Genomic DNA, 27,419 nt, shown 5'->3' with positions numbered 1-27,419 from the left:
TCTTGATCCCTGTCCCGTGTACAATGTCACGAACCTCCGTCCATAGTTCATCAGGCACTCTTATCTATCAGATCTAGTCCCTTAAATCTATTTCTCACTTTCACTGTATAATCATAAGAGATTTGATTTAGGTCATACCTGAATGGTCTAGTGGTTTTCCCTACTTTCTTCAATTTAAGTCTGAATTTGGCAGTAAGGACTTCATGATCTGAGCCACAGTCAGCTCCCAGTCTGTTTTTGCTGACTGTATAGAGCTTCTCCATCTTTGGCTGCAAAGAATATAATCAATCTGATTTTGGTGTCGGCCATCTGGTGATGTCCATGTGTAGAGTCTTCTCTTGTGTTGTTGGAAGAGGGTGTTTGCTATGACCAGTGCGTTCTCTTGGCAAAACTCTATTAGCCTTTGCCCTGCTTCATTCCGTACTCCAAGGCCAAATTTGCCTGTTACTCCAGGTGTTTCTTGACTTCCTACTTTTGCATTCCAGTCCCCTGTAATGAAAAGGACATCTTTTTTGGGTGTTAGTTCTGAAAGGTCTTGTAGGTCTTCATAGAACCATTCAACTTCAGCTTCTTCAGCGTTACTGGTTGGGGCATAGACTTGGATTACTGTGATACTGAATGGTTTGCCTTGGAAACGAACAGAGATCATTCTGTCATTTTTGAGACTGCATCCAAGTACTGCATTTTGGACTCTCTTGTTGACCATGATGGCTACTCCATTTCTTCTAAGGGATTCCTGCCCGCAGTAGTAGATATAATGGTCATCTGAGTTAAATTCACCCATTCCAGTCCATTTTAGTTCACTGATTCCTAGAATGTTGACGTTCACTCTTGCCATCTCCTGTTTGACCACTTCTAATTTGCCTTGATTCATGGACCTGACATTCCAAGTTCCTATGCAATATCGCTCTTTACAGCATTGGACCTTGCTTCTATCACCAGTCACATCCGCAAGTGGGTATTGTTTTTGCTTTGGCTCCATCCCTTCATTCTTTCTGGAGTTATTTCTCCACTGATCTCCAGTAGCATATTGGGCACCTACCAACCCCAGGAGTTCCCCTTTCAGTATCCTATCATTTTGCCTTTTCATGCTGTTCATGGTTCTCAAGGCAAGAATACTGAAGTGGTTTGCCATTCCCTTCTCCAGTGGACCACATTCTGTCAGACCTCCACCATGACCCGTCCATCTTGGGTGGCCCCACATGGTATGACTTAGTTTCATTGAGTTAGACAAGGCTGTGGTCCGTGTGATCAGATTGGCTAGTTTTCTGTGATTATGGTTTCAGTGTGTCTGCGCTCTGATGCCTCTCACAACACCTACCATCTTATTTGGGTTTCTCTTACCTTGGATGTGGGGTATCTCTTCACGGCTGCTCCAGCAAAGCACAGCCACTGCTCCTTACCTTGGACGAGGAGTATCTCCTCACCGCTGCCCCTCCTGACCTTGAACGTGGAGTAGCTCCTCTCGGCCCTCCCCGCGCAGCCACTGTTCCTTGGACATGGGGTTGCTCCTCTCGGCCCCCGCCCCTGACCTTGGGCGTGGGTAGCTCCTCCCGGCCGCCGCCTCTGACCTCGGGTGTGGGGTAGCTCCTCCCGGCCGCTGCCCCTGACCTTGGGTGAGGGGAAGCTCCTCTCGGCCAAGCTTCCCTGCGCTTCTGCGCAGTCCATCACAGCCAGCGGACCAAAATGGTATGGTATGGACCTAACAGAAGCAGAAGATATTAAGAAGAGGTGGCAAGAATACACGGAAGAACTGTACAAAAAAGATCTTCACAACCCAGATAATCACGATGGTGTGATCACTCATGTAGAGCCAGACATCCTGAAATGTGAAGTCAAGTGGGCCTTAGAAAGCATCACTATGAACAAAGCTAGTGGAGGTGATGGAATTCCATTGAGCTATTTCAAATCCTGAAGGATGATGCTGTGAAAGTGCTGCACTCAATATGTCAGCAATTTGGAAAACTCAGAAAAGTGGCCACAGGACTGGAAAAGGTCAGTTTTCATTCCATTCCCAAAGAAAGGCAATGCCAAAGAATGCTCAAACTACTGCACAATTGCACTCATCTCACACGCTAATAAAGTAATGTCCCAAATTCTCCAAGCCAGGCTTCAGCAATATGTGAACTGTGAACTTCCTGATGTTCAAGCTGGTTTTAGAAAAGGCAGAGGAACCAGAGATCAAATTGCCAACACCCGCTGGACCATGGAAAAAGGAAGAGAGTTCCAGAAAAACATCTATTTCTGCTTTATTGACTATGCCAAAGTCTTTGACTGTGCAGATCACAATCAACTGTGGAAAATTCTGGAAGAGATGGGAATACCAGAACAGCTGACCTGCCTCTTGAGAAACCTACATGCAGGTCAGGAAGCAACAGTTAGAACTGGACATGGAACAACAGACTGGTTCCAAATAGGAAAAGGAGTACATCAAGGCTGTATATTGTCACCTTGCTTATTTAACTTATATGCAGAGTACATCATGAGAAACGCTGGGCTGGAAGAAGCACAAGCTGGAGACGTGACTGCCAGGAGAAATACCAATAACCTCAGATATGCAAAAAGTGAAGAAGAACTAAAAAGCCTCTTGATGAAAATGAAAGAGGAGAGTGAAAAAGTTGGCTTAAAGCTCCACATTCAGAAAACGAAGATCATGGCATCCGGTCCCATCACTTCATGGGAAATAGATGGGGAAACAGTGGAAACAGTGACAGACTTTAGTTTTTTGGGCTCCAAAATCACTGCAGATGGTAATTGCAGCCATGAAATTAAAGGACTCTTACTCCTTGGAAGGAAAGCTATGACCAACCTAGATAGCATATTAAAAAGCAGAGACATTACTTTGTCAACAAAGGTCCGTCTAGTCAAGGCTATGGTTTTTCCAGTAGTCATGTATGGATGTGAGAGTTGGACTGTGAAGAAAGCTGAGTGCTGAGGAATTGATGCTTTTGAACTGTGGTGTTGGAGAAGACTCTTGAGAGTCCCGTGGACTACAGGGAGATCCAACTAGTCCATTCTAAAGATCTGTCCTGAGTGTTCTTTGGAAGGACTGATGCTGAAGCTGAAACTCCAATACTTTGGCCACCTGATGCAGAGTTGACTCATTGGAAAAGACCCTGATGCTGGGAGGGATTGGGGGCAGGAGGAGAAGCAGATGAGAGGATGAGATGACTGGATGGCATCATTGACTCAATGGACATGAGTTTGAGTGAACTCCAGGAGTCTGTGATGGACAGAGGGGCCTGGCGTGCTGCAATTCATGGTGTCACAAAGAGTCAGACACGACTGAGCGAATGAACTGAACTGAACAAAGAAACTAAGGTCCACATTTTAGGTGTTAATGATTTTCTTTTACATATTTATCAACAAGAACAACAGCAACAGAAAGGGCAAGGGTGTTGATTAAACAATTAAGGGAGGAATTTAATAGTCCCGTTAAAATATTTCCTCTATCAGGTTTCTTTAACTTTTATCTGTCCAGTCTTTGCTCAAGTAAATTTTTCCCTTGGACAGCATTCTCTGCTGGCCACGACAATTTCATAATCTCACAACCATTCATCACTTTCCACTTGAGCACCTGAAGCATTGCCACTTTATTATTAAGGTCTGCTTCCTGTAGGCTCTTGACAATGGAGGTGCCACCTTTGTGTTTGTTATGCTGCAAAAGTTGAGTGTATCATTTCATTGTGCTCAGTACATTCCCAGCCTCATTTGGGAAATGCCTCATTCCGTCTCTAACTAGAAACTATTTGGTCAAATACAGGCCACTGGGTGAAAGTTTCTTTCTACCAGCAAAGACGAGCATACCATATTAGATGAAAAAATTCCTTGGGTTCTTTAAAGCTTTTTGCATCGTAAGAGATGGCTAAAGTCATTTAACTTTCTAGCTGCAGATTTTAACTCAGAGATTATATAATGGATTTCAAGATTTATCATCCAGTGTGTTAAGTCCTGGGCTTCCCAGATGGTGCTAATGGTAAAGAACCTGCCTGCCAATGCAGGAGACATAAGAGAACACAGGTTTGATCCCTGAGTTGGGAAGATCCCCTGGAGTAGGACATGGCAACCCACTCCAGTATTCTTGCCTGGAAAATCCCATGGACCGAGGAACCTGGCAGGTTACAGTCCATAGGATTCCAAAGAGTTAGACATGACTGAAGTGACTGAGCCCACATTAAATCCTACGTTTTACCAGTTTTTCTATAAGCTCCATGAGTTTTTGCTGGGAAAAAGTTTTTAAGTTTATATTTATTTGTATGGCCACTTTATTAATTTCTGTACCACTGATATATCTGATCATTCATTGTACCATCAGCAGATATTTACTGAGTTCCAGACACTGTTCTGGGGATATGACAGTGAATCTATTAAATGGATGGAGAAACTATTTACTAAGATGGTGAAGAGAGAGGAGCCAATACAATTGGTTTTATTCAAGATGCCCTCAATTATAGGACTGAAAACAACTTTGTGTCATCTCAGTGTTGTATCCCAAGCCCGTAGTAAGAGCCTAGGAATATTTTTGGATAGATTAAAGGTTGCATGAATGAAGGAATCTTATCAAGTCATCTGCATGGTGTGGACTGGACTGTTGCTCCCATTCCAAACTCCTGTTTCTACTCTTGAAAAACTGCAGATGCCACTCAAAACCTCAGAGTTCTTACCACTCCCAATTATTAGTCAGAAAATGCCCCACTCCTACAGATACAGTAGAGAACAAAGAACCCATGTCCAGGGATCAATAGAGATGCATCCTTTTTTGACAGTCCTCAGACTTACTGATCAAATGGTGGTAGAAAGTGTGGCCAGTCTTGCTTAATTGCTCTTCAGTTTTATTGAGTCATTCTCAATGTTAGGAAAGTCTTACTTTCCAAATATTTGGGTATTCATTTGTTTCCTCTTTGCAGGGGCTCCTTGAGTTTAAAGATTTAAACGCAAAAAGTAAGGAAAAATAAATGCTCTCATCTGCTTCTACTTGGGAGATGTCTCTCTGGTCCTCTTTGGGAGATGAGAGCTGCCATGTTGGTGTTATTTGGCGTGTGTCTTCAGCCCTTCCCACGTGCTCTTCTTATCCTCCAGCAGGCTTTACCAATCACCCTTCCACGTCAAGGGCAGAAGTCTTCCAAGGCAGAATTATTAAGCACTTCACATACAGTTTTTTAGCCTAATACAATATTCTTTCTATATCAGTGAAACTCAATATATAGGTTCAGATATAAGGGAGTGATAGTTGTCTGAGTCTTTCATCAGTTTGTATGAGCAGAGGGCTAGCAATTTAGCAGGGGTCACTGCCTATCTCCTCTGCCTGGGTGTTTCCCTGCTCTAACTAACATCTGTGCTTTTCAGAGTTTGGCTTTGAAACCTTGCGTATAAAGTGAGGCACCCAAATTGCCTGGGTTCATTAAGTGATCATTTACTACAGACTTCAAAAAAATTTCATCCTGAATTAGTCCCTAGAAATTTCCTTGAAAGGGTGTATAAGAGCTTTAACAATGAATTATTGTCTATGGAATGCTCAGCATGAAAGGGGATCCATATGTGCAAACCAGAATTTGTCATATGTAATGTCAGTTAAATCAGGGCTAATCTACCAAATACATTTTTTATTGCCTGCTTCATTAAAAAGGCTCTTAAGGTAATGAATAATCTTCAGCTTCACCAAGGATTATTAATGCCTTTATAACTCATGTCCACTGAAAATAGAAGGACAGCTTGAAACTCTACCCGAATCTAACCTCCATGTTTGTCTTAGAGCTTTAAGGAAGAAAATCTATCAGACCTCTCCAGTATTAAATGCTGTCACACGAGCAGTTACTGTGAATTGAGGCAGGAGAAGACATTTTAAGAGGAAGTTGAATCTGGTTTAAATGCTGTGGCAAAGCAAGTCTTTCTCTGTTAACTCTGATGTTTTGTTTTCCTACAGCAAGTCCACACGCGACACCATCGACTCTTCATTTTCCGACGTCACCCATCATCCAGCAGCCCGGGCCTTACTTCTCTCACCCAGCCATCCGCTATCACCCTCAGGAGACGCTGAAAGAGTTTGTCCAACTTGTCTGCCCTGATGCTGGTCAGCAGGCTGGACAGGTGGGGTTCCTCAATGTAAGGAAAATTCTTTTTTTTTCTCAATTTCTTTAGAAATATTAACCAAATGTAAAAATAACAAGGGGAGACCTTATAACCCTGTGATGTGGTGCTCCAATGTTGTGCTGACTGACTACAGGCAAATGTCATATTTATTCTAGATTGTGGGAAAGTTAACTTACTCTAAGAGGGATTGGCCGGGATTTAAAAACAGTGTTTGTATTAACTTCGCAACTGTCAAGTTTATGGATATAAATCATCTTAAGGGTGAACTGTATAACCTTCTAAGGTCTGTAGGCAGATAATTCCACCTCCTGCACACTAACCCAAGGGCTCACACAGTTAACAAAACAGAAAGACCAAATAATTTTAAATAATGATTTTGAGTGGTAGGGAGAGGTAGGGAGAGGAGGGGGCACAGATGTTTCAGATCAGCTAAGTTGATATTTTTTAAAAATAGTCTTCTAACACTTTACATCAAGTTGACCAATACTTGAACTCAAGATGCTCGAAGTAGTTTATTATAGTCTGCTATTTCAGTAAGTAGTTGTCTTTCCCACTTATCTTTGTATAAAGCTAAACAGTCTACATAGATTTGAATGAATTTTAATTTTTTTCTCAAATAAGCTAAATCACAAACTGAAACAATATTCCTAATGTAAAAGTGATTTTTTTTTAAACTTTTTATTTTGTATTGGGACATAGCCGATTAACAATGTTATGATAGTTTCAGGTGAACAGCGAAGGGACTCAGCCATATATATACATGTATCCATTCTCCATCAGACTCCCCTCCCGTTTTTTAAAAATCACAAATTTTGTTTCAAACGTAGAGCCAGATGTTTACAATGGATAGCTATATCCCAAGGCCAATAATAATAAATTGGAAATAATGAACAGCGTAAAGCCAAATGTAATTTTCCCTTTATCCTAATAACTGCACATGAAGCCACAGATGAACCATAATTATGATTGCCTAATCTAGAATATTTTATCACACCATTCTATCACTGATTTCCTTGCTTGAAGAAATACCTGATTCTGCATATCTGAGACAGAAAAGGCAGCTTTGACTAATGTCTGGTGATGTGTTAGCAGATACATTTCTGTCTAGACAACAAATCAATATGGAGCCTTTTTTCTTTTTGCTTGTGTATTCATTTGCTTGGCTTATTCTAAAGCATTCACTTATGGACTTTTAGCCCACTCAGAAATAACACACAGGCAAGTTGGTTGGCAAGAAAGCACAACATTCTGACTGTCAGATGAGATTGTCTTTGAGGAACAATACTAAATATATAAGTGAATGTTGATGAGGGAGTGAGACTTCCTCTGCAGAATTATTAAGCTTAAACTTAAAAGCCTAGGACAGCAGCATCTCCTTCAACTGAATTTTGATTCAGGACCAGAGCTGAGATAGGAGATGTTATTGCTGAGTGAACGATGTCACTGAAGACCGGAGGCAGAAAGGCCACTTGGGAAGCCATGAAAAGACTGAAGTGATCACCAGCATCAAGCATCTGACTTTCAGATTTCTAACTTCTTTTTTAATAGTCCTGACATCATCCTATATAACTGTCAAATGCCCAGTTTTGCATTTTGATCAAAATTTTATAGGGTTTAAGGCAGGTCTCTTCATGGGACTATGTCGAAAAACTTGAAAATAAATGGATTTTATTGCTTTCTTCAGAAGAAAACTTTTCTTTTGTTAAAGAGCTGTTACTTGGTTGTTCAAACATCAGGCAGCCAAATAAATATGACTCTTATGGCATATGCTTATATAATTTAAATCAAAATTAGAAGTGATATTTTTCCTTAGCAGAATTTTGACAGCTGAATTCTAAAGTTTCTGTGCCTGATGTTATACAATATGTGAAAGAAATTTTTTATGTTCACTTAACATATTTATTAAATGTTATATAATATCAACTTTGAAGAGTGAAAATAAAATATTTTTTTAATCTCAAATGCATATTTAGGAAACTTCATTATATCTATATAAATAGGCATGATGGAATAATTCCGCATTCTATAAAATACTTATAAATTAAATTAATATCTAATAATCATGAGAATGATGACAAAGATCACAGTTAGTACTGGATCAAAGCATTCCAAGCACAAGTTGACAGGTCCTTTCATAGAATCAGATGCACAGAAGGTCAAAGTAATTCAAGAGATAAGTTTAGGATACGTGGAGCATTTGTGCCTAGACTGTACTTTTGTGGAATGTCTTAAGAACAACCTACATTTCGTCATCCATATGCTCTTATGGAAGAATTCAAGCAGCTAGAATACTTAGTAATTTGCATAAAATGTGCCTAATGCTTAACGAATCCTTTGTTTTCAGAAGCAGCTAATGGTTCTTCTCTGTGCCTTTTCTTTCCTGTGCATGCTTTGTTTTGCTCCCATCCCGGCAGCCCAACGGGAGTAGCCAAGGCAAAGTGCACAACCCATTCCTTCCCACCCCCATGTTGCCACCACCACCGCCACCACCGATGGCCAGGCCTGTGCCCCTGCCGGTGCCAGACACAAAGCCTCCGACCACGTCAACAGAAGGAGGCGCAGCCTCCCCCACCTCACCAAGTAAGTATGGCTGAGACAAGGCGCCGGTCACTTACAAAGCTCTGTGCACTTGAATCCACGTCTCAGCTTGGCCCCTCACTGCATAGGCTTTAGTGAAAGGCACGATCCCCAGTGATGGTTGTAGTATGAGTTTGTAGAACCAAGACCAGATCAAAGCAGATACTACTCTAGGGTACCACCAGCTATACCAAGTGTGAAAATCACTGGGTGTTTGGGTGGATAAAATGGTATAACTCCATGTGCAGGACTGAAAGTCAAAATATGAATTATTCAGTGTTGCATATTATTTGAGTGGTTTTGAATGTTATTCTCATGATCATCAAACAACATCTACCTGTATGAATCTTATTAGCAAAAATTCCTCATACTTTTGTAGAGCCCTGTCTTCCAGTAACTTGCAATCCAAGAGAAATGCATTTGATGAGCTACAAAGGCTACGTACCTCATCCATCAAATAGAAAAAAAAAGTTTAGATCAAAGTAACCAATTCAAAGGTGTGTACATTGAACATTCACCAACAATAAGAGCCTGCCAGAAGATCAGAGCCAGTAGCCATGGCAGTTGCCTAGCTAAGGTTGGCAGAGGGAGGAGATGGAAGATGGAATTGGAAGGAAAGAGAAAAGAACTCTTGGCTCTTCTCTGAATACTCTGGGAAGTGTGATCAGACAATACAGGATTATTTGATAAATTAGAGAGAGAACAACTCTGCTGGTATTTCCTGATATTTTAAAGATGACAAGGGAGTAGAAATAGGTTGAACACATCAATTTGGCTTGTATTATACCTGAAATAATGACAGGAAGAGTGGTGGCTGCAGGCACCCAGGTAGTGGATGGGACTACCTAATCTTGATAGGGGGTGTGACGACCACCTTCTCTAAAGCACCACGGGGGGATCAAGGCATAGGAAAGAATGAGAGCTGTGACAGTGTCCCTACAGAGAGGAGGTCTTTAGGAAGTGAGGATGGACACAAGGCACCTACAGAGGAAGAGGTGAGCACAGACCAGGAAAGAAGCAGTAAGATCAAGAACGTGAGCAGCAGCTATGGAAAGTGAATGGAAGAAAGCCCAGGAAGAGCTGTTTTCCAGGCATAAGCTCTGGGCTTGGACAGCCATTTGGATGAGTATAGTGAAGGACGATTCAAACCTCTTGGTGTTGGGGACAGTGTGGTATTGAGTACAGGAGGGCCAAAGAGAAAAAATGAGCCTCTGTTGATACAGTGTTCATTGAACTTAATGTGGGGGATACTGATTTCCGACATCTAGAGCCCCTCATGGGTATGGGTGAGAGTCAGGCTATCTAGTATGTATTCATTTTGATAATGCATGCAGAAGTGAGTGGCATTGTGCATGGATTCTGGTTTTGTAGCAAAAAGACTGAGAGTCTAGAGGAAATCTGGGCAGGCTTACTTCTCTTGGTAAGAAGTGGTTCAACAAAGGAGAAAACCCTGAGTGTCCAATGACATAGGAAGCAAACTAGGCTTGCTATCAGGATCTTGGATGCTCAGTTCAGAAAAGAAGCTTCTGAGAGGTAGAAGCTTGTAAGTGAGTCCTGCTTATTGTGTATTCGCGTAACATCTTCAAACTAGTCAGAGAATAACCATCCCCAAACTCCATTAAGTCTGGTTCCTGGGGATATTGACTTACACGCTGGCAACCACATGCTTACTGTGCTATTGTACCACTTGTGCATATGGTACCACTTTTCTCTATATATGTACAGGACATTGGCTGAGCTCTCCAGAAAACCTTGTTTAATATTCTTATTCTACACAGAATAAGTCTAAAGGATAAGTGCTCAAACCCCAGCTTTCACATTGGTAGCTATGTTTCCCTTCCAATCCCAAGTTTCCTCATCTGTCGAATATAGGCAGTAATCCGTAGCTGGGCAAGGTTATGTGCAATCAGCCACGATAAGCACCACACCACCACCAAATAAATTGGAGCATTATATTATCTCCCAGGGGCTTATCTGTTGGCTCAGACAGTAAAGAATCTGCCTACCATGCAGGAGACTTGGGTTCTATCCCCTGGGTTGGGAAGATCCCCTGGAGAAGGGGAATGGCAACCCACTCCAGTATTCTTGCCTGGAGGATCCCATGGACAGAGGAGTCTGGTTGGCTGCAGTCCACGGGGTGGCACAGAGTCAGACACAGCTGAGCAACTAACCCTTTCACTTTCATTTCATTATTTACCAAAACTCTTAACTGGTGGAAGCCTCCCAGGCTAGGCTAATGAAGAAACGTGTCTGTAGAACATGTAGAAGCTACTCAGCCCCTCAGTCAGGTTGGTACCTTTGAGTCTCTTCCCCGGGCTTCCTTCCATGGATTGAATCTAATGCCTTGTATGAGAATATAACCACTGTCCTCTTGTGCCCAGCCCCAAGCATTCATTTAACATGATGGGAAGAGGTGTGGAGGAGGCCTTGGCAGATCCACTCATATGGTTGCATGATCATTAGCACAGGGTTTAGAGATTTTTAGAAAAAGAATTTCAGGAAAGGGGAACAAAAGTTTGATATTTACATAATAATTTTATACCTACTTTTTGAATCCTAGGATTCTAGGAACATAGACAAAACCAAGTGTTCTACTGATGGCATAGAAAGATTTTTATCATCATAAATTTTAGCCCTGTTTCTGGTCTTTCCTGGGGTTTGCTGAATTCACAGTAATATGTTATTTCAGAGCAATATATCAGCTATCTTCTACTTTATTTTTAAGACAGTGATAGTCTGGGAAATCTGTAATTTATAGTATAGGAGAAACCTCTCAAATTAAAAATCTAAAAGCCCACCAGCCCACACTGGGAAGACTGCCTTCTTTCATTCATTTATTCATGCTTCATATATTAGGCATATATTAGGTATCTGTCATGTGCCAAGGACTGTGTTAGCCGCTTGGGATACAAAGATGATTCACCCCTTCTCCAAAGAAACTCAAGGTTTGCTGTGGGAGACAGCTGGGATACAGGCAGCTCGCCCAGACAGCACCGGGACAGAGGGGTGCATCGGTGCTGGTGCCGTAAGAGGACCTGGGAGGGAGTTGGGTCCAGGTGCGGGGCCTCAGGTGAGATTTTTTGGGAGGGAGTGACTTCCTAGCTAATTAGGGGTAGCATTCTGATGTTTCAAGCCTGAGGGAGAAGGTAGAACTTCTCAGAAACCAGCTTGTGGGTGGAAGGAGGGGGTGTCTGACATTGGATTACCACTGGATAAAAATTCAGAGCAGAAATATCATTTCATTAATTCTTAGAAATTACAACCACAGGATGGTTGGATCCTGTTTATCTTTGTCAGTTTATTAGAGCTCAACTTTAGCAAGAAGAAACATCATGACAGGGTATTATTAAGTACAGATGTTCAACATCCAAACAGTATATCTGATATTGAGTCTTTTTCAAAACCTGGGACAGTGTTTTCTATTGAGAGGTTTAAGATGATTTGCGATAAAATAAGGTTTTAAAAAGGAAAGTAGGAATCACCTATCCTGACAACTTTTCTGGGCCTGGACCCCTGTGTCTGTTAACAAGAATAGCCCTAGCTGCTCTTCACACTGTCACAGACAGGTTGTCAGGACAAAGCAGGGTGACAGATGCGCTGTGCTGTAGACAACGTCCAAGACACCATTTTGAATATGCTCATTTATAAAATACAGATGGGTGCCAGCCTAAAGCAGAGTATGTGTTTTTGAACTAATCAGTTGCCTCTGGCACCAATGTGCAACTTTGCAGCTGCGACCAGGAAAACGAGGGTAAGACAGGTTTGGGGGAAAATATTTGCCTATAAAATAATATGTTTTAATGGGAAAAATCCTTACCAGAGGCCTAAAAAAAGAGTAACGAGGGTGGAAATAACCGTTCTGTTCTCTCAAGGAGGACATTCATGTTGTTGATATGTTTGGAGGAAGATTGATATATACTATGCCAGATCTCTTTAGGATACCATGACAAACAGAAGAAATAACTGGTAAGAGTGATTCACAGTGGATGAATTCTACTTCTGCTGATTAACTGGGTTTAGATAACCGGTGAGAGAATATCACTTCTTTCATTCATTCAGTAAATAGTTATTGACTAGCCACTATGTGCAAAGCAGTGTTGTAGATGCTAAGATTCTGCAGGAAATGAAAAAGACGAAAAATCCCTGAATTTGTGGAGCATTCATTTCACAGAAGGAAGAAAGACAATGAATAAACTAATAAGTATAATAGGTAGGAGTGATGTGAGATGCTGATACAATAGTAGGAAAGTGAAGCACAGAGGGGTTGGGATTAGTGGGGGTTGGATACAACCTAAACAGGGTGGTTGGAAGAAGGCCTGTCTGAGAAGGGGAGGTTTGAACAAAGTTCAGCAGAGGCAAGAGGAGGAGCCATGAGACTGTAGAGGGAAGAGTTTCCGAGCAGGAGGATCAGCCAGCCCAGCCTGCGTGTTTGAGGAACAAAACCCAGAGGCCAGTGTGGTGAGACCATAATGAGTGAATGAATGAAAGTAGGGGGAGGCCATGTCTGAGAGGTAATGTGGATGAACAAGGATGTGACTGGGAGCTGGGGAGCAGAGGGGAGGCTCAGGCTCATGGAGGCAGCAAATGTTGAAGGTTCTTACGGGCCATTGTTAGGACTTTGGCATTTGTTCTGAGATGGGGAGCAAAGGAGTGACACAAGTTAGGTTTTAACATAAACTCTTTGAAGGCTTTGCTGAAAATAGACTTCATGGAGCAAGAATTAAAATAGGAGGACTAGTTATGAGGCTTATTTTAAATCAATAAATATGAGTGTCTTCTACATGCCAGCCACTATTCTAGGCAGAGGGACCCAAAATGAACAAAGCAGACCATCCGCTTCCTTTGTGGCATTTACATTCTAGAGGGAGGGGACAAACAACAGAGAGCAAGTAAGTTAGTAAATTAGGGACCAGTAAGTACAGTGGACGAAAGTAACACGGGGAAGGGAGGTGGCATACCATTGCAGTATTGCAGGCAAGAGCTGCCAATGACCTGAACCCATATAGGGGCAGTGCATTCTCAGTCGCTTCAGTCATGTCCAACTCTTTGCAACGCTATGGACTGTAGCCCACCAGGCTTCTCTGTCCATAGGATTCTCCAGGCAAGGATACGGGAGTGGGTACCATGCCCTCCTCCAGGGTATCTTCCAGACCCTGGGTTCGAACCCATGGCTCCTGCATTAGCAGGTGAATTCTTTACCACTGAGCCACCAGGGAAGCCCCTGGGGAGGCAGTAGGGGTGATGAGAAATATTTGAAAGGTAAAGGTGACAGCATTTACTGACATGTTAGATGTGAGTTGAGGAAAAAAAAAACTGGAGATATCAGCAATGACACCTAGATTTTTGACTTGAGCAATTGGAAGGATGGAATTGCCATAAAGTGAGTTGAAAAAGTTACAGGAAGTGCAGTTCTGGGAAAGGGGTGGGCAAGTTTAGTTTGACTGAGTTATATTTGGAGATGCCTATTAGGTATCTTGGGCTTCCCAGGTGGCTCAGTGGTAAAGAATATACATGCCAATGCAGGAGACGTGAGTTCGATCCCTGGATCAGAAAGATCCCTTGGAGGAGGAAATGGCAACCTACTCTAGTATTCTTGCCTGGAAAATCGCATGGACAGAGGAGCCTGGCAGGCTACAGTCCATGGGGTGGCAAAAGAGTCAAATGCAACTGAGCATGCATCCATGCACGGTAGGTATTTTACTGGTGAAACTAATTATAATGACGTCCTACCTACTGCAGTTCTTTGCAGTGTACTGAGTTTTTCTACATGCACCATCTCATTAATTGGGAAGGGACTCCTTTTCAAACATGTAATAAAACAAATGGATATTCCTAAGAGTCCTAAGGACAACAGCTCAAGAATAGGCAAATCTCTCATTACATTTGGATCTGTTTGTGGTATGATAATTCAAAATGCACAATTCATTTTCTTAATTGCATTGTAAAATTCAATTTTTTATAATAGGTTGGCACCAAGAACATACTATAAAAATGGACTTTTCCAGAAAAGAAACTGAAGATTGGCATCATAGCCTAGAATTATAATGAAAAGAAAAAAAAAACATTTTTGAATTATGATAGAAGATAAAACATGAATATTTTCCTTTTTTAAATTAATTAGGAACACAAAAACTCAATTTAAAAATGCATGAAAGACTTATAAACAGTTTTCTCCATCCTGTCTTAGCCATGAACTTTTGATTTTTTTAAACTAGAATTCTATTAAATTAGAAGCATGTAATAACAAGTTCCCCTTTTATTTTTATATCTCTGATGAATTTTGTATACATTCATTGTATGCATGAGTTTGAACCTGTTAATCAAGGATGTAACAATAATCTCTGACCAGGATTGAAATTTGCTAGTATAATAATTAACATATGTTCAGTGCCTTTTGGTTAGCAAAGCTCTTTACACATATGTTTTATCTCATTTCCAACTTCTTAAGACTCAGGAAGTTAGGATTTTATAGATAAGGAAACTGAGATTTGAGAATGGAATCTCGAATTTCCCAAGATTATAATCCCACAGTGTGCATGGGCACTCAGTCGCTCAGTCATGTCCGACTCTTTTGCAACCCCATGGACTGTAGCCCACCAGGCTCCTTTGTCCATGGGATTCTCCAGGCAAGAACACTGAAGTGGGTTGCCATTTCCTTCTCCAGGGGATCTTCCTGACTCAGGGATCAAACCCATGTCTCCTGTGTCTCTTGCGTTGCAGGCTGATTCTTTACTACAATAAGCCATCTAGATGAAAAAGAATAATCCTATGGTCGCATGGTGCTAGCTCCTACTGTAGCCAAATTACAAAGCAATATGACACAATTTCTGGTTACCAGGGAACCACAAACTGCCTATTCTTGTCTGAAATTAATAACCCAACAAAATGTTGAGCTTTTACTAATACCAAGCACTTTAAAAGTTGTTTTTTATGTATCATCTTGTTTTAATCCTCACATGAATGCTGTGAAGTGCATACTTTGAAAAGTAAATACCTTAATTGAGAAACACAGGGTGTGAAGAGATAGATAACTTTCTCAAGATCACTCAGTCAGGTGTAGCAGCGTCATGACTCACACCCAGCCACCTTGAACCTGCAGTTCACACGCTTGGCCAGAGCATCCTTTGAGGATCTTCACTTTAGCCCAGTTTCCAGGTTTGCAGTGCAGATCCTATGGGAGAAGTACAAAGGAAGATACTAGTGGTCATTTATACTTCAGTGTGGATCAGTTTCCGTTGCTGAGAATAACTTTTTGTTAGCAGGGAAAGTAAAGAGAGCAGAAGGAAAGCGATAAGCAAAGAATAGCGAAAAGGTGGGAAAACAGTAGCTGTTGCTAAAGGCAGATGTTCTTTGTTCCTTAGGGCTCTGCAGAGCTTGGACTGTTGATGAATGCTTAGAAGAATTACTCTCTGAGTTTTCACCCAAATAATGACGGCTCTCTTTTTCATCAACACTTTTTTATGTTTAATTTTAATCAGTGATTGAATTTAGAACGAGTGAGTGAATATGTCATATACACAATTTTTAAATGATATAAGGACTGTATTTCCTTTCAGAGAAGAGCCAGTGGATAATGACAAGAGAGAATTTTTTAAGAGTTAGTGGCTTCCTTTCATAAAATAGTGTTTCTTTACTGGTACCTGGACTCTTCCTTTAGTTTTTAAATTTTTTAAAAAGTTTATATTCAGTGAAATTCACCCTTTGGTGTACAGTTCTATGAGCTTTTAAAACATCATAGATTCTTCCAGCCAACACCACATCCAGGATACTGAACAATTCCAAAGAGCTCCCTCCTTCTTCTTATCTACTCTTAAGTTAATGTCTGATGTTATTTAGTGCCAGGGAACATATTTTACTTTGATCTCTCTATTTCCACATTGAATTTTATTCTTCAGCCAGCACTGCTTCTATCCCCATTATATTTTAATTTTTTATATTCGTCTGAATCAGAAAGAGACCAGTTTAACTGCAGTATTTTAGGATATGGTAATAGTGACATTTTCATATGGAAGAGGGAAAAGAATTATTCAATAAAGTATATTGGGATGACTGAGTAGCTATCCACAAAAAATAAAATTCATTATACCAAAATAAATTCCAGGTGGTACAAAAAAAATATAATATAGAAATATTAAGCCTTAAAGTACCACAAAAACATAGGGCAGACTTTTTTGAAATATTGAAATGAGAAAGACCTTTCAAATAATATAGAAAAATATCTTGACATAATCCTGTTGAGTGTGTGAAAAATAGGCATTCTCCTATACTGTTTGAGGACTGTAAATTGGTTCAACCTCTCCAGAGGACTATTTTATTATATATATATTTATATATATAAATTTTAAATGTAAGTCATACGTAGTGTTGGACATATGAGCAAAGATATACATCAAGTATTCACTGCAACAGTGATTATAATAAAAGAGTGGGAGTGGAAGTGAAATTCGCTCAGTCATGTCCGACTCTTTGCGACCCCATGAACTATATAGTCCATGGAATTCTCTAGGCCAGAATACTGGAGTGGGTAGCCTTTCCCTTCTCCAGGGGATCTTCCCAACCCAGGGATCGAAACCAAAATATCCAAATATCTACTAATATGATATACATTAGAAAACCTTTTGAAAAGAAGGATGGGGCTTCCCTGGTGGCTCAGTGGTAAAGAATCCACCTGCCAATTGCAGGAGACACGGATTCGATCCCTGATCCGGGAATATCCCACATGCCATGCCATGGGGAAGCTAAGTTTGTGTGCCACAACTATTGAGCCTATCCTCTAGAGCTTGGGAGCTGCAACTACTGAGCCCACGTGCTCTGGAGCCCATGCTCCACAACAAGAGAAGCCGCTGCAATGAGAAGTCTGTGCTCTGCAGCTAGGGGGTAGCCCCCACTTGCCACAGCTAGGGAAAAGCCCGCACAGCAACAAAGGCCCAGCACAGTCAGAAATAAAAATAAGTAAATAAATTAAAAATAAGGGTGGAAGTGAAGCTGCTCAGTCGTGTCCGACTCTTTGCGACCCCATGGACTATAGCCTACCAGGCTCTTCCATCCATGGGATTTTCCAGGCAAGAATACTGGAGTGGGGTGCCATTGCCTTCTCCAGGGGATCTTCCCGACCCAGGGATCGAACCCAGGTCTTCTGCACTGTAAGCAAACACTTTTACCATCTGAGCCACCAGGGAAGTCAAAAATAAGGATGGATGTATATGAATTCATGGGATAATCTTTGAGTTATATTAAGCTGTCAAAGGAGAGTGCTAAGAAACAGTATGCATAGAACATATGCTGCTCTAGAGTGGGGGATGTATGTATACACTTGATTGCAGCATTGAAGGATAGAAATTGCTTTGTTGGGAGGTTTTAAGTAGCTTACCCAGTGAGAATAGGAGAGATTATTGAGTTTTAAAGCCCCTTTTATGTTAAATTTGATTTATTTACTTTTAAAAGTATTTTTCTAGTAAACTAAAATTTTTCTTTAAATCTCAATCACTAATTACAGTGACCAAAACTCACACAGTGGGGTCAGGTAAGGGGGGTGAAATGGGCGTGATCCAGAAAAGCCTTGGTAAGTTTTGTACATCTAGTTTTTAGTTGCACTCACCTGAACTTTGGGTATGATAGCAAAAAATATGTGCTCTTTCTGGTGGAGAATTATATTCTTCTTCCCCTCCCAGAGAGCATGGAATTTAGTACAAGGATAACATTTTCACCCTCAGTAGCCATTATTCGCTCACAAGTTCTGCTTCCCTGGTGGCTTAGAGGGTAAAGCGTCTGCCTGCAATGTAGGAGACCCAGGTTCAATCCCTGAGTCTGGAAGATCCCTGGGAGAAGGAAATGGCAACCCACTCCAGTACTGTTGCCTGGAAAATCCCATGGACGGAGGAGCCTTGTAGGCTACAGTCCATGGGATCACAAAGAGTCGGACCCGACTGAGCGATGACACGTTCTGCTTTAGGAACCCATTGGATACAAATGTACATGTGCTATCTTTAAGTTATAATTTTCGGTAAATACTTTTTTGCAGAGCATTTCTACTTTATGCACAAACCAAATTTTTAATGTCTAACTGTACAAAAGAAAAATAATTATTGCAAATCAGGCCCTTTGATATGTGTTTTCATATGTATTACCTTAGTTGCACGATTTTTATTTTAATCTGAAAAATTGGAATCATTAGCCCTCTTTTTAAAAAGAGGAAACTGAAATTGAACCAGAATTCGAATCCAGGTCTGTTGGATGCTAAAGCCCAGTGCTTTCTACTCTACCACTTAACTATATTTCAAGACATGCCATAAAAAATACTTTTCTATTATTCTTATAAAAACTCCTGGGTACATTGAATTGGATGAAAAACAGAGGAACTCGTGAGCAGAAAAAATAAGAACTGAACTTTGTCAAGAAGAAATGAGTGACAAAAGAAAACAGATAATGAACGATCACATTCATTTGGGTTATTTAAGTTATCATAACCCATTCATGTCTTATTTTGCCTCAGTTTTTTACTATTTCAAATGACAGAAATGACAGATGAGTCTTAAGATTTTCTTCATGAAGATAATATATGGCAATGCAATGTAGGAAAATTGAAAAATACAGAAAAGTATTTTTAAAATTATATTCTCCTATAACCAACTACTAATTAACATTTTAGTCTGATTTTCTTCCCTTTTTTCAGTGCATTTCTCTGTGTATGTTTATATTCATATAAGATTATTGTGACCTACTGCATATAATATTTTCTAGGTTTTTTCTTAACTAGTATTTTACATCTTTTCTTACTTTATAAGAAAAAGCTAGGAAATGTTATTTTAAATAATTTTTACTTATTCTCCTACCACAGAACATTATCTTTCATCCTTGCCTATGGAATATCCTCCAGCAAATCATCAAACATATATTTTTGTCCCCAACTTGAATAATTTTATTAGGATAGATTCTGGAATTGGAATCACTAGTGCAGATAGTATAAATATTTCTCTTGATATACATTACCAAACTGCTTTTCAGAAACGTTGTGCCAGTTTACACCCTTAGAAATTATATATGAATCTGATCATAACATTAACCCAGGAGAGATTTAAGTATTGTTTTTTTATATTTGGGGTTTTCAGATTCTGTTTGTCTTTATTTAGGATTAAAAATTACTAGAAGATATTTTGAAATCACTCATAATTCCAGTCTTTATAGATAATCACTTTCTGTGTATATTCTCCAGTCATTTTCTGTGCTTATTTTAAACATAATTGATCATATGTATGTGTATATACATATATATAATTTTATAAACTACTTTTATTCATTTCATATTATAAGCATATCATGGTGTCATTATTATTTTAAAACATTTTTAATGACTGCAGTATTCTAACATATGGATGAAACATCAATTTATCCATTGGTTCCAATTTGTTGCACTTATAAGTAATGCTGTAATGAACATCTTGGAGTGTAAGTCTTTATATGTGCTTTTAAGTATTGGTTGAGAATATAGTCCCAGAAGTGGGTTTCCAAAGTTACACTGCCTTTGGAGAGGCTACAGAAGCCTTTCAAGAGGGAGGGATCCAATATATTGATCTTGGTTTCTTTTTTTAGTAAACCCCAGCTGAAGCCAGAGTTTATTCCCTGTGGCTCTTCAATATTACTTTCACCTGTGCCTACCATCTACGTGGTTGTTTTTGATCAATAGATATGTTCAGTTAAATAACACACAGCGTACACATAAAAATAAGTGATATAGAATGTGGATCAGTCATTAGAAATAAATTGAAATGAACTGAAATAAAGCTGTATTCTGTCCTTTAAATCATTATGAAAAAGAATATTATAGGCAGTATAAATAGGTTGTTTACAGGAAATACTCATTGTTAAGTGCCTCTTCATTACACAGATTTTGGTAACAAAGTCAAAAGACGTCCAGTTTTTAAGTTGCTCTGAGTCCCTTCTCTCTGTGTGCACACATGAATTTGTCTTATACCTTCCTCTCTGAACATATCATTCCAAATCATGATGTCATTTGAGCCCTACCCGCTATTAAGATCCCTAACACAAGTGGAGAGACCAGCAGAGCAAAGCCATCTGCCAAAACTGATTCTTTTCGTGACTTTTGTGAACTATTGACACATTAAACATTTCATGTAAATTGTTACCATACATGTTAAGTAATGCTAATATATTAAAGTTCAGATTCTTTAGATTTTCAGGAAGAAGGCTGGTGGGTATGCTATTCCATAATAATATACTAGCGATAAGTAGGTTTTAATTTCACGCCCTGAAGGCTGTCTTTTTTGTTGTTGGTAACTTGTTTGTACAGACAAAAGATCTGCAGAGATAATAGAATGAGGTAACTGACTTCACATACATGATCAAAATAATGGAAATTCAATGTGGTTATCTTCTAGATTCCAAATACCTGGACAAAAATTACAACATCCATTCAATCACGTGGGAATTTCCAAACCTCTGAACATTGGGTCATGCGTCAGCAAAGGCTAAATGTGTTTCCTTGGCATTATAATTACATTAATAATGCCAACCTAGGCCCTGTAAATTTGTCGATACCCATAGATTTCTTCAAAGGAAAAAACATTCCAATATCCTCTAGCATTTTTTTTGTGACCTGGCAAGAAATAGTGCTGTTCAAGTTCCCAAATGAGTCAATTGTAATAGGTTTCATTTAGAAAGTACCCAATCTATTGTAGCTCCGTCAGAAAAGAATCTGCCTGCAGTGTAGGAGACCCAGGTTTGAACCCTGCGTTGGGAAGATCCCCTGGAGAGGGAAATGGCAACCCGCTCCAGTATCCTTGCCTGGAAAATCTCATGGACAGTGGAGCCTGGTGGGCTGCAGTCCATGGGGTCGCAAAGAGTCGGGCACGACTGAGCGACTAATATTTTAATACTTAATCTATTTTCTAATAGTTTCTGCATTTGTTTTTTTACAAACGAAAGTGTTTTTCACAGGGCTTTTAAAAAAATAGTATTGTAACATACGATAGTGCAGTTAAGATTCCAGAAATTATTTCACTTAGGTATTTAGTCGCCTCACTGCTTCAATTTGCAACTGCATGCATTCTGATGCACAGTCAGGTGTCACTGATAAACGTTTAATAAACTTGCAGTTTGAAAACACAGGGATTTGTTCAAGTCTCCATTCCTAAACTTGTTCGGATGACTTTGGTCCAGTAACTAGCACATTCCTGGGCAGGTAGTGGAATCACAGTTAAGTCTAGCTGAATGAAATTGAATCTTTGTCTAGCGTTTTTAAAGAAAAATCCCCACATGTGAAAATGTCTTGAGTTTCTGAACACAAGACAACATGTGAAGTGCATGCTGATTTTGAGATAGGATGGGAAAGGTTTACAGTGTTAGGATGCCTAGTGGTCTTATGCTGTGCTGTGCTTGGTTTCTCAGTTGTGTCTGACTCTTTGTGACCCCGTGGACTGTAGGCTGCCAGGCTCCTCTGTCCATGGGGATTCTCCAGGCAAGAATACTGGAGTGGGTTGCCATGCCCTTCTCCAGGGGATCTTCCTGTCCCAGGGATCGAACCAAGATCTCCCTCATTGCAGGCAGATTCTTTACCATCTGGGCCACGAGGGAAGCCCCTAGTGGTCTTAATGGTGTTTAAAATTTGGTATCTTTGATTCTTTTATAAATTATTTCTTCAAGAAGAATTCAGTGGACTTTTTCTCCTTCAATTTCAAACGTTCAAGTCCCCAGTCCTCAACTTTTCATCTTCCAGACTGTACGGCAAAGTGTCATTTGCGACATTCCATCTTTTCTTCTTTCCCTCCACGATTGACAGCCCCACCCTGCCCCTCTGCTCCTTGGCTCCTGCATCTTCCTCTGTAACCCGCAGCTCATCTGAACTTGCCAACTAACATGTCTTTTACCGCCCGTCACGAAGGCCCTCTCCTTCTCCTCTACAAAGCTTTTCCTGTTCCCCCTGCCAGGTGTCACTTTTCTGTCCTTAAACACCCCACCAATTTTTATGTATATTACTTTTAGACACTCATATTTTCACTTTCTGTACTCATCTCTCCCCACTAGACGCTAACAGTTCAAGGATAGCAGTGTGTCTGGCTCATCTTTTTATCTCCCATAAAACTCAGCATAGAGCCTGGCACGGAGGAAGTGTTTACATGAGAGCAAGGGAGAGACAAAGAGAGAGAGGAAAAATAGGAATACATAAGATATTTCTCCTTGATGCACCGCAGCAGTTAGACTTGGTAGAGTTTGAGGGAATGAGGAACTGGGCATTCCCTCCTTTTAGATTAAGAGCATGAGAAATGGGATATTCCTTCCTTTTAGATGGTTGGCATCTCTCATGAACAGAACACAAACTTCTCTTCAAACTTTGTGTCTGCCAGGGTTTAGGGGACTTTGTTGCTTCCTGTGTCTGGAAGTAAATTCAGAATGTCAGAACTAACAAGGACGTAGTGTATAGCACAGGAAATTATACTCAGTATCTTGCAATAGCCTGTAATGGAAAAGTATCTAAGAAATTATTTATTTGTATAAATATACATACACATACACACACACACACACACAAATGGATCATGTTGCTATAAACCTGAAACTGTTAATAAAACAACAGTGTAAATCAATTGTATTTCAATAAAAAAATTTTTTTAAGACAAGTATCTAAGACACACACACACATAAAAAGAAAATCAAAATACACTAGCTCTCTTACATTATCTTTTCTGCCAAGGTGCCTCACTGGGTCATGCCCTTCTCTCCCACCCCAGCAGAGGAGCTGGGTGCCTCTATCCTCAGGCTGGTGAGCCCCAGCACTCAGCCTCCTGGTGGCCACTCTGTGACACTGGAGAGGGCTTCCTCCAAAGGGTTGCTCTCCTTTCACACCCTGGCTCTACACAGAAATCTGTAATTTTCTCTCTCTTCTGTTTTCCAGTGATGACACACAGTTCAGTTCAGTTCAGTCACTCAGTCGTGTCCATCTCTCTGCGACCCCGTGAATCAAAGCACGCCAGGCCTCCCTGTCCATCACCAACTCCCGGAGTTCACACAGACTCACATCCATCGAGTCAGTGATACCATCCAGCCATCTCATCCTCTGTCATCCCCTTCTCCTCCTGCCCCCAGTTCCTCCCAGCATCAGTCTTTTCCAATGAGTCAATTCTTCGCATGAGGTGGCCAAAGTACTGGAGTTTCAGCTTTAGCATCATTCTCTCCAAAGAAATCCCAGGGCTGATCTCCTTTAGAATGGATTGGTTGGATCTCCTTGCAGTCCAGGGGACTCTCAAGAGTCTTCTCTAACACCACAGTTCAAAAGCATCAATTCTTCAGCGCTCAGCTTTCTTCACAGTCCAACTCTCACATCCATACATAACCACTGGAAAAACCATCGCCTTGACTAGACGGACCTTTGTTGGCAAAGTAATGTCTCTGCTTTTCAGGGGTTGCTAAATTTGAATTAGATCTTGAATCTGGCTGCCTACTTTCAAAACAAGCTGATGCACTCACATTTTCTAGTTTGTGAGATTTGAGTGGTTTTACTAATACTGTTTTCATCTTAAAGAAAGCATCAGCTGACATTGGTACAGATATTTTAATGTCTCAAGTATCTTGTTTTGCAGTCATATTTTTCCCCCAAAACAGGAAAGCTCCAGCTATCTTTTATTCAGAACAGTTGGACCACTTTTTTAGCCCTATGATCAGCTTATGATTGTTGGGTCAAGGCTATTCCAAATTCCAAACTGATTCATCTGGAAACTCGTGATTCCTCTATTCGGTCACCTCCCTTATTCCTTCTTATTCAGAGGCAAAAAAAAAAAAAAAAAAAAACAGATAACCTGGGAACAACAAAAGTTAGACTCACAGGCAGTCAGTTACGTCCATTTCTGAGAACATAGAAGCTGTTCTTCCAGGGAACACCTGCCCAGTTGTAAAGAGCAGAGCTAATGGGTGATCTCAGCCACTCTCCCTGGCCATCCCACAATCTCCCTAGAGATAGGTTCCAGTATTCACAGAGGCTCAATTGCATATAAAGAAAGAATTGTTCGTGAACTGTTTTCCAGTTGCTCATACTGAGGCCTGACTTGTACTGCCTAACTGAAGGATTTTAGAATTAGCAATGCATATGGTAAGTGGGCAACACAGAAGGATATGGGATCAGATTCTGACTTGAAATTTTGATACTTACCTCTGTGGCTAAGGCTAGGACTCTTGGATAATCTGAAGTAATACATAGGAAGAGAAAAAATATGATCAGATTAGCCCATATAAGAGCTGGCAGGTGTTTAGTATAGAAATGTGTTTTCATAAGGCTAAGAAAATGGACCATGATGATGCTGCTCATGTAGGTCAAATGGCTGCTAAAAAAAGCAAACACTTTCTGTTTCCGAAGCAGACAACTAATCAATACTTTGATTTCTAATAGTCATGTTTGTCATGAGGACTTTTACAATGAGGTTATATAAGCAAATTGATTTCCCGGTTGACTTTATCAGGAAATCATCAAATGCCCCTGAATCTTCCCACCAGAGTTCTCAAAAATACCTGATAATTTCTTACGAGAAAATTATTTTCTGGACTTACTGATTTTCTGAAGCTCCTTCTGCAACATTTGATTGTTGCTGTAAAGAGACAAAAATTATAGATAATGAATGTAATATAAGAGCATAGTAAGCACAGTTGTATATAATTAATTACCATATAGCCCCCTTTACTTCATTTTATATTCATGTTGAAAGCACTTAACTGGGCATATGTAATTGATTCACCATGACATATATGATTGTTTCAGAAAGTTTCAACTGAGGCTTTTGTTCAACAAGATAACTCCCTCATTCCACTGATTCTTTGGGAAAAATCAAATTCACCCTATGTCATATCATCTCTGGAACTGCATCCTGTTATAGGTGAACACTCTGCTTATTGAAACTACAATAATGGAAGTCGAGCCACTTTCTTTCTTCCTTCCCTTGTTTTTCCAGTATCCTTGATTTTTCCGAGAATCAGCTTTCTATAGAATAAGTTTCCCCGAGCACCTTTTGTTCCATTCAATGACTTGGATACTCCAAAACGTCCAGATCTTTATAGTTGTAATATCTTTTTTTTTTTTTAAGGCAAACACCTTACCACCTCTCTCAGCATAGCTCTTTAAAAAAAAAAAACAACTTTGGAGCAGTTTTAATAGCCTATGAGAGCATTAAGGGCCTCCTGGGATGTTTGGTCTCTTGACTGAAGAAGAAACAAGAGCCAATTGTTAGTCTCATGGTAATTTTGAGTGGCTCAATTATTTAGATGCTAAACCTCCTTTCAAAATGGCAAAATTTATGTCTGACAAAAATATTAAATAGAGAATGAAATGTAATACAGACCTTTCCAGATTTAGTGCTATGTAGGAGACCTGGGTTTGATCCCTGGGTTGGAAAGATCCTCTGGAGAAGGGAATGGCTACCCACTCCACTATTCTGGCCTGGAGAATCCCATGAACCGAGGAGCCTGGCAGGCTACAGTCCATGGGGTCATAAAGAGTCAGACACAACTGAGAGACAAGCACTTTTATGGTAAGTGAAGACCTAGCTTCACACAGAAAATAAAAGAAAAAAAAGCATATGTTTCCTAGGATCAGCCAGCATGCTTGTTGGGATGTCACCAGTACAGTCAAGTCTTCACAGGAAATCCTGTGTATATCTGTGATGATCAGTGCGGGCATGCACACACAGCTCTGCTAGGACCATCACACCAAGGCCTTACGGTTCAGCCTTTCATCAGTCGCTTCACCCTTAGAACCGTAACTTATTCTTCATGCCTTTTTGTTCCTTCTCAACCTACCTACCTATGCACGTGTAAAAAATACTTTTTTTCCTCATAATTGCTAACAGGCTTAACAGGTTATTTTATCAACAAGTTTCCTCCTTTTCTCTCCCACATCCTCTTTGTGCCCTAGGAGCAGATAAATTCACTATCAGGTGATTATAGCCCATCATTTTCAGTATAAAACTTTCTGTTAAGACTTTTGAAAGCACATCAAAGTAGAGCAATAGGCTGAATGAAACCATTAATAAAGAATATTTGACTGAGCTTTTTAAAAAGTAAATTTCCCCATAGCAATGAGTGAGAGGCACATACAGAATAACTGAATGTATTTTTCAAATCTCTACAGGTTAATCTGACAGGATGGGCTGGGGAAGAAATCAGTTGCTAGACAGTATAATGTATCATACAATTAGATCATTTTAGATAAAGCTATTATTGGACAAATTCTTCTCAAACAAATACTACAGCCACAAAAAAGTTTCTTCTTAATAGATATCCGGGGACCCTTTTATTCCTCCTCTGTTCCAACACAACCATAATACATGACCATCAGAGCGCTGCATGGGTGACTTACTTCTAAGACCAATAGGACTTGGGCCAGATTGGTTGGAAATTTTGTCTCTGGATGTGCTTAACAAGGGAAACAAGAAGTCTGAGCAGTTTTCTGTAAAACAGAAAATCAAAGGAAGAGAGGCAGATGATGTTAATGCACGGGAAAATATCTGGCAAAGGAACTTGGTATTATCCCTTCAGTTATTTGTGTGTTTTAAAAAGTGCAAATCCTTTTCATCTTTTAGATAGTGCATGTCTTGTGTTAGTCCAGAAAACTTAGGCTTTTTTACAAGTATGGTTAAGAAATTTGAAATTAAGTAATTGTCTAAAAATTCTAGTAAAGACTATGAATAAATCCTTGGAGTTTGTGGTTAAGAAGTGAATGGAAGGACACCAGAAAAAAAATGTCCGTTTGTATA

At 40.1% G+C, this 27,419-nt stretch overlaps 1 protein-coding gene across 3 annotated transcripts in view; it reads left to right on the top strand.

Moving 5' to 3' along the window:
- The window catches only part of NFIA (nuclear factor I A), a 624,340-nt gene that overhangs the window by 558,195 nt on the left and 38,726 nt on the right, over positions 1-27,419 (top strand). For all 3 annotated transcript variants that reach the window (XM_068965476.1, XM_068965477.1, XM_068965478.1), the window contains exons 8-9: positions 5,924-6,102; positions 8,505-8,670. In XM_068965476.1, coding sequence (XP_068821577.1) covers positions 5,924-6,102; positions 8,505-8,670 — 345 coding nt within the window. The remainder of the gene's footprint in view (positions 1-5,923; positions 6,103-8,504; positions 8,671-27,419) is intronic.

This window comes from Capricornis sumatraensis, chromosome 2 (genome assembly GCF_032405125.1).
Source record: "Capricornis sumatraensis isolate serow.1 chromosome 2, serow.2, whole genome shotgun sequence".
Taxonomy (NCBI): domain Eukaryota; kingdom Metazoa; phylum Chordata; class Mammalia; order Artiodactyla; family Bovidae; genus Capricornis; species Capricornis sumatraensis.
The sequence above is the reverse complement of the archived record's forward strand: the minus strand, read 5'-3'. Positions and strand labels throughout refer to the sequence as shown.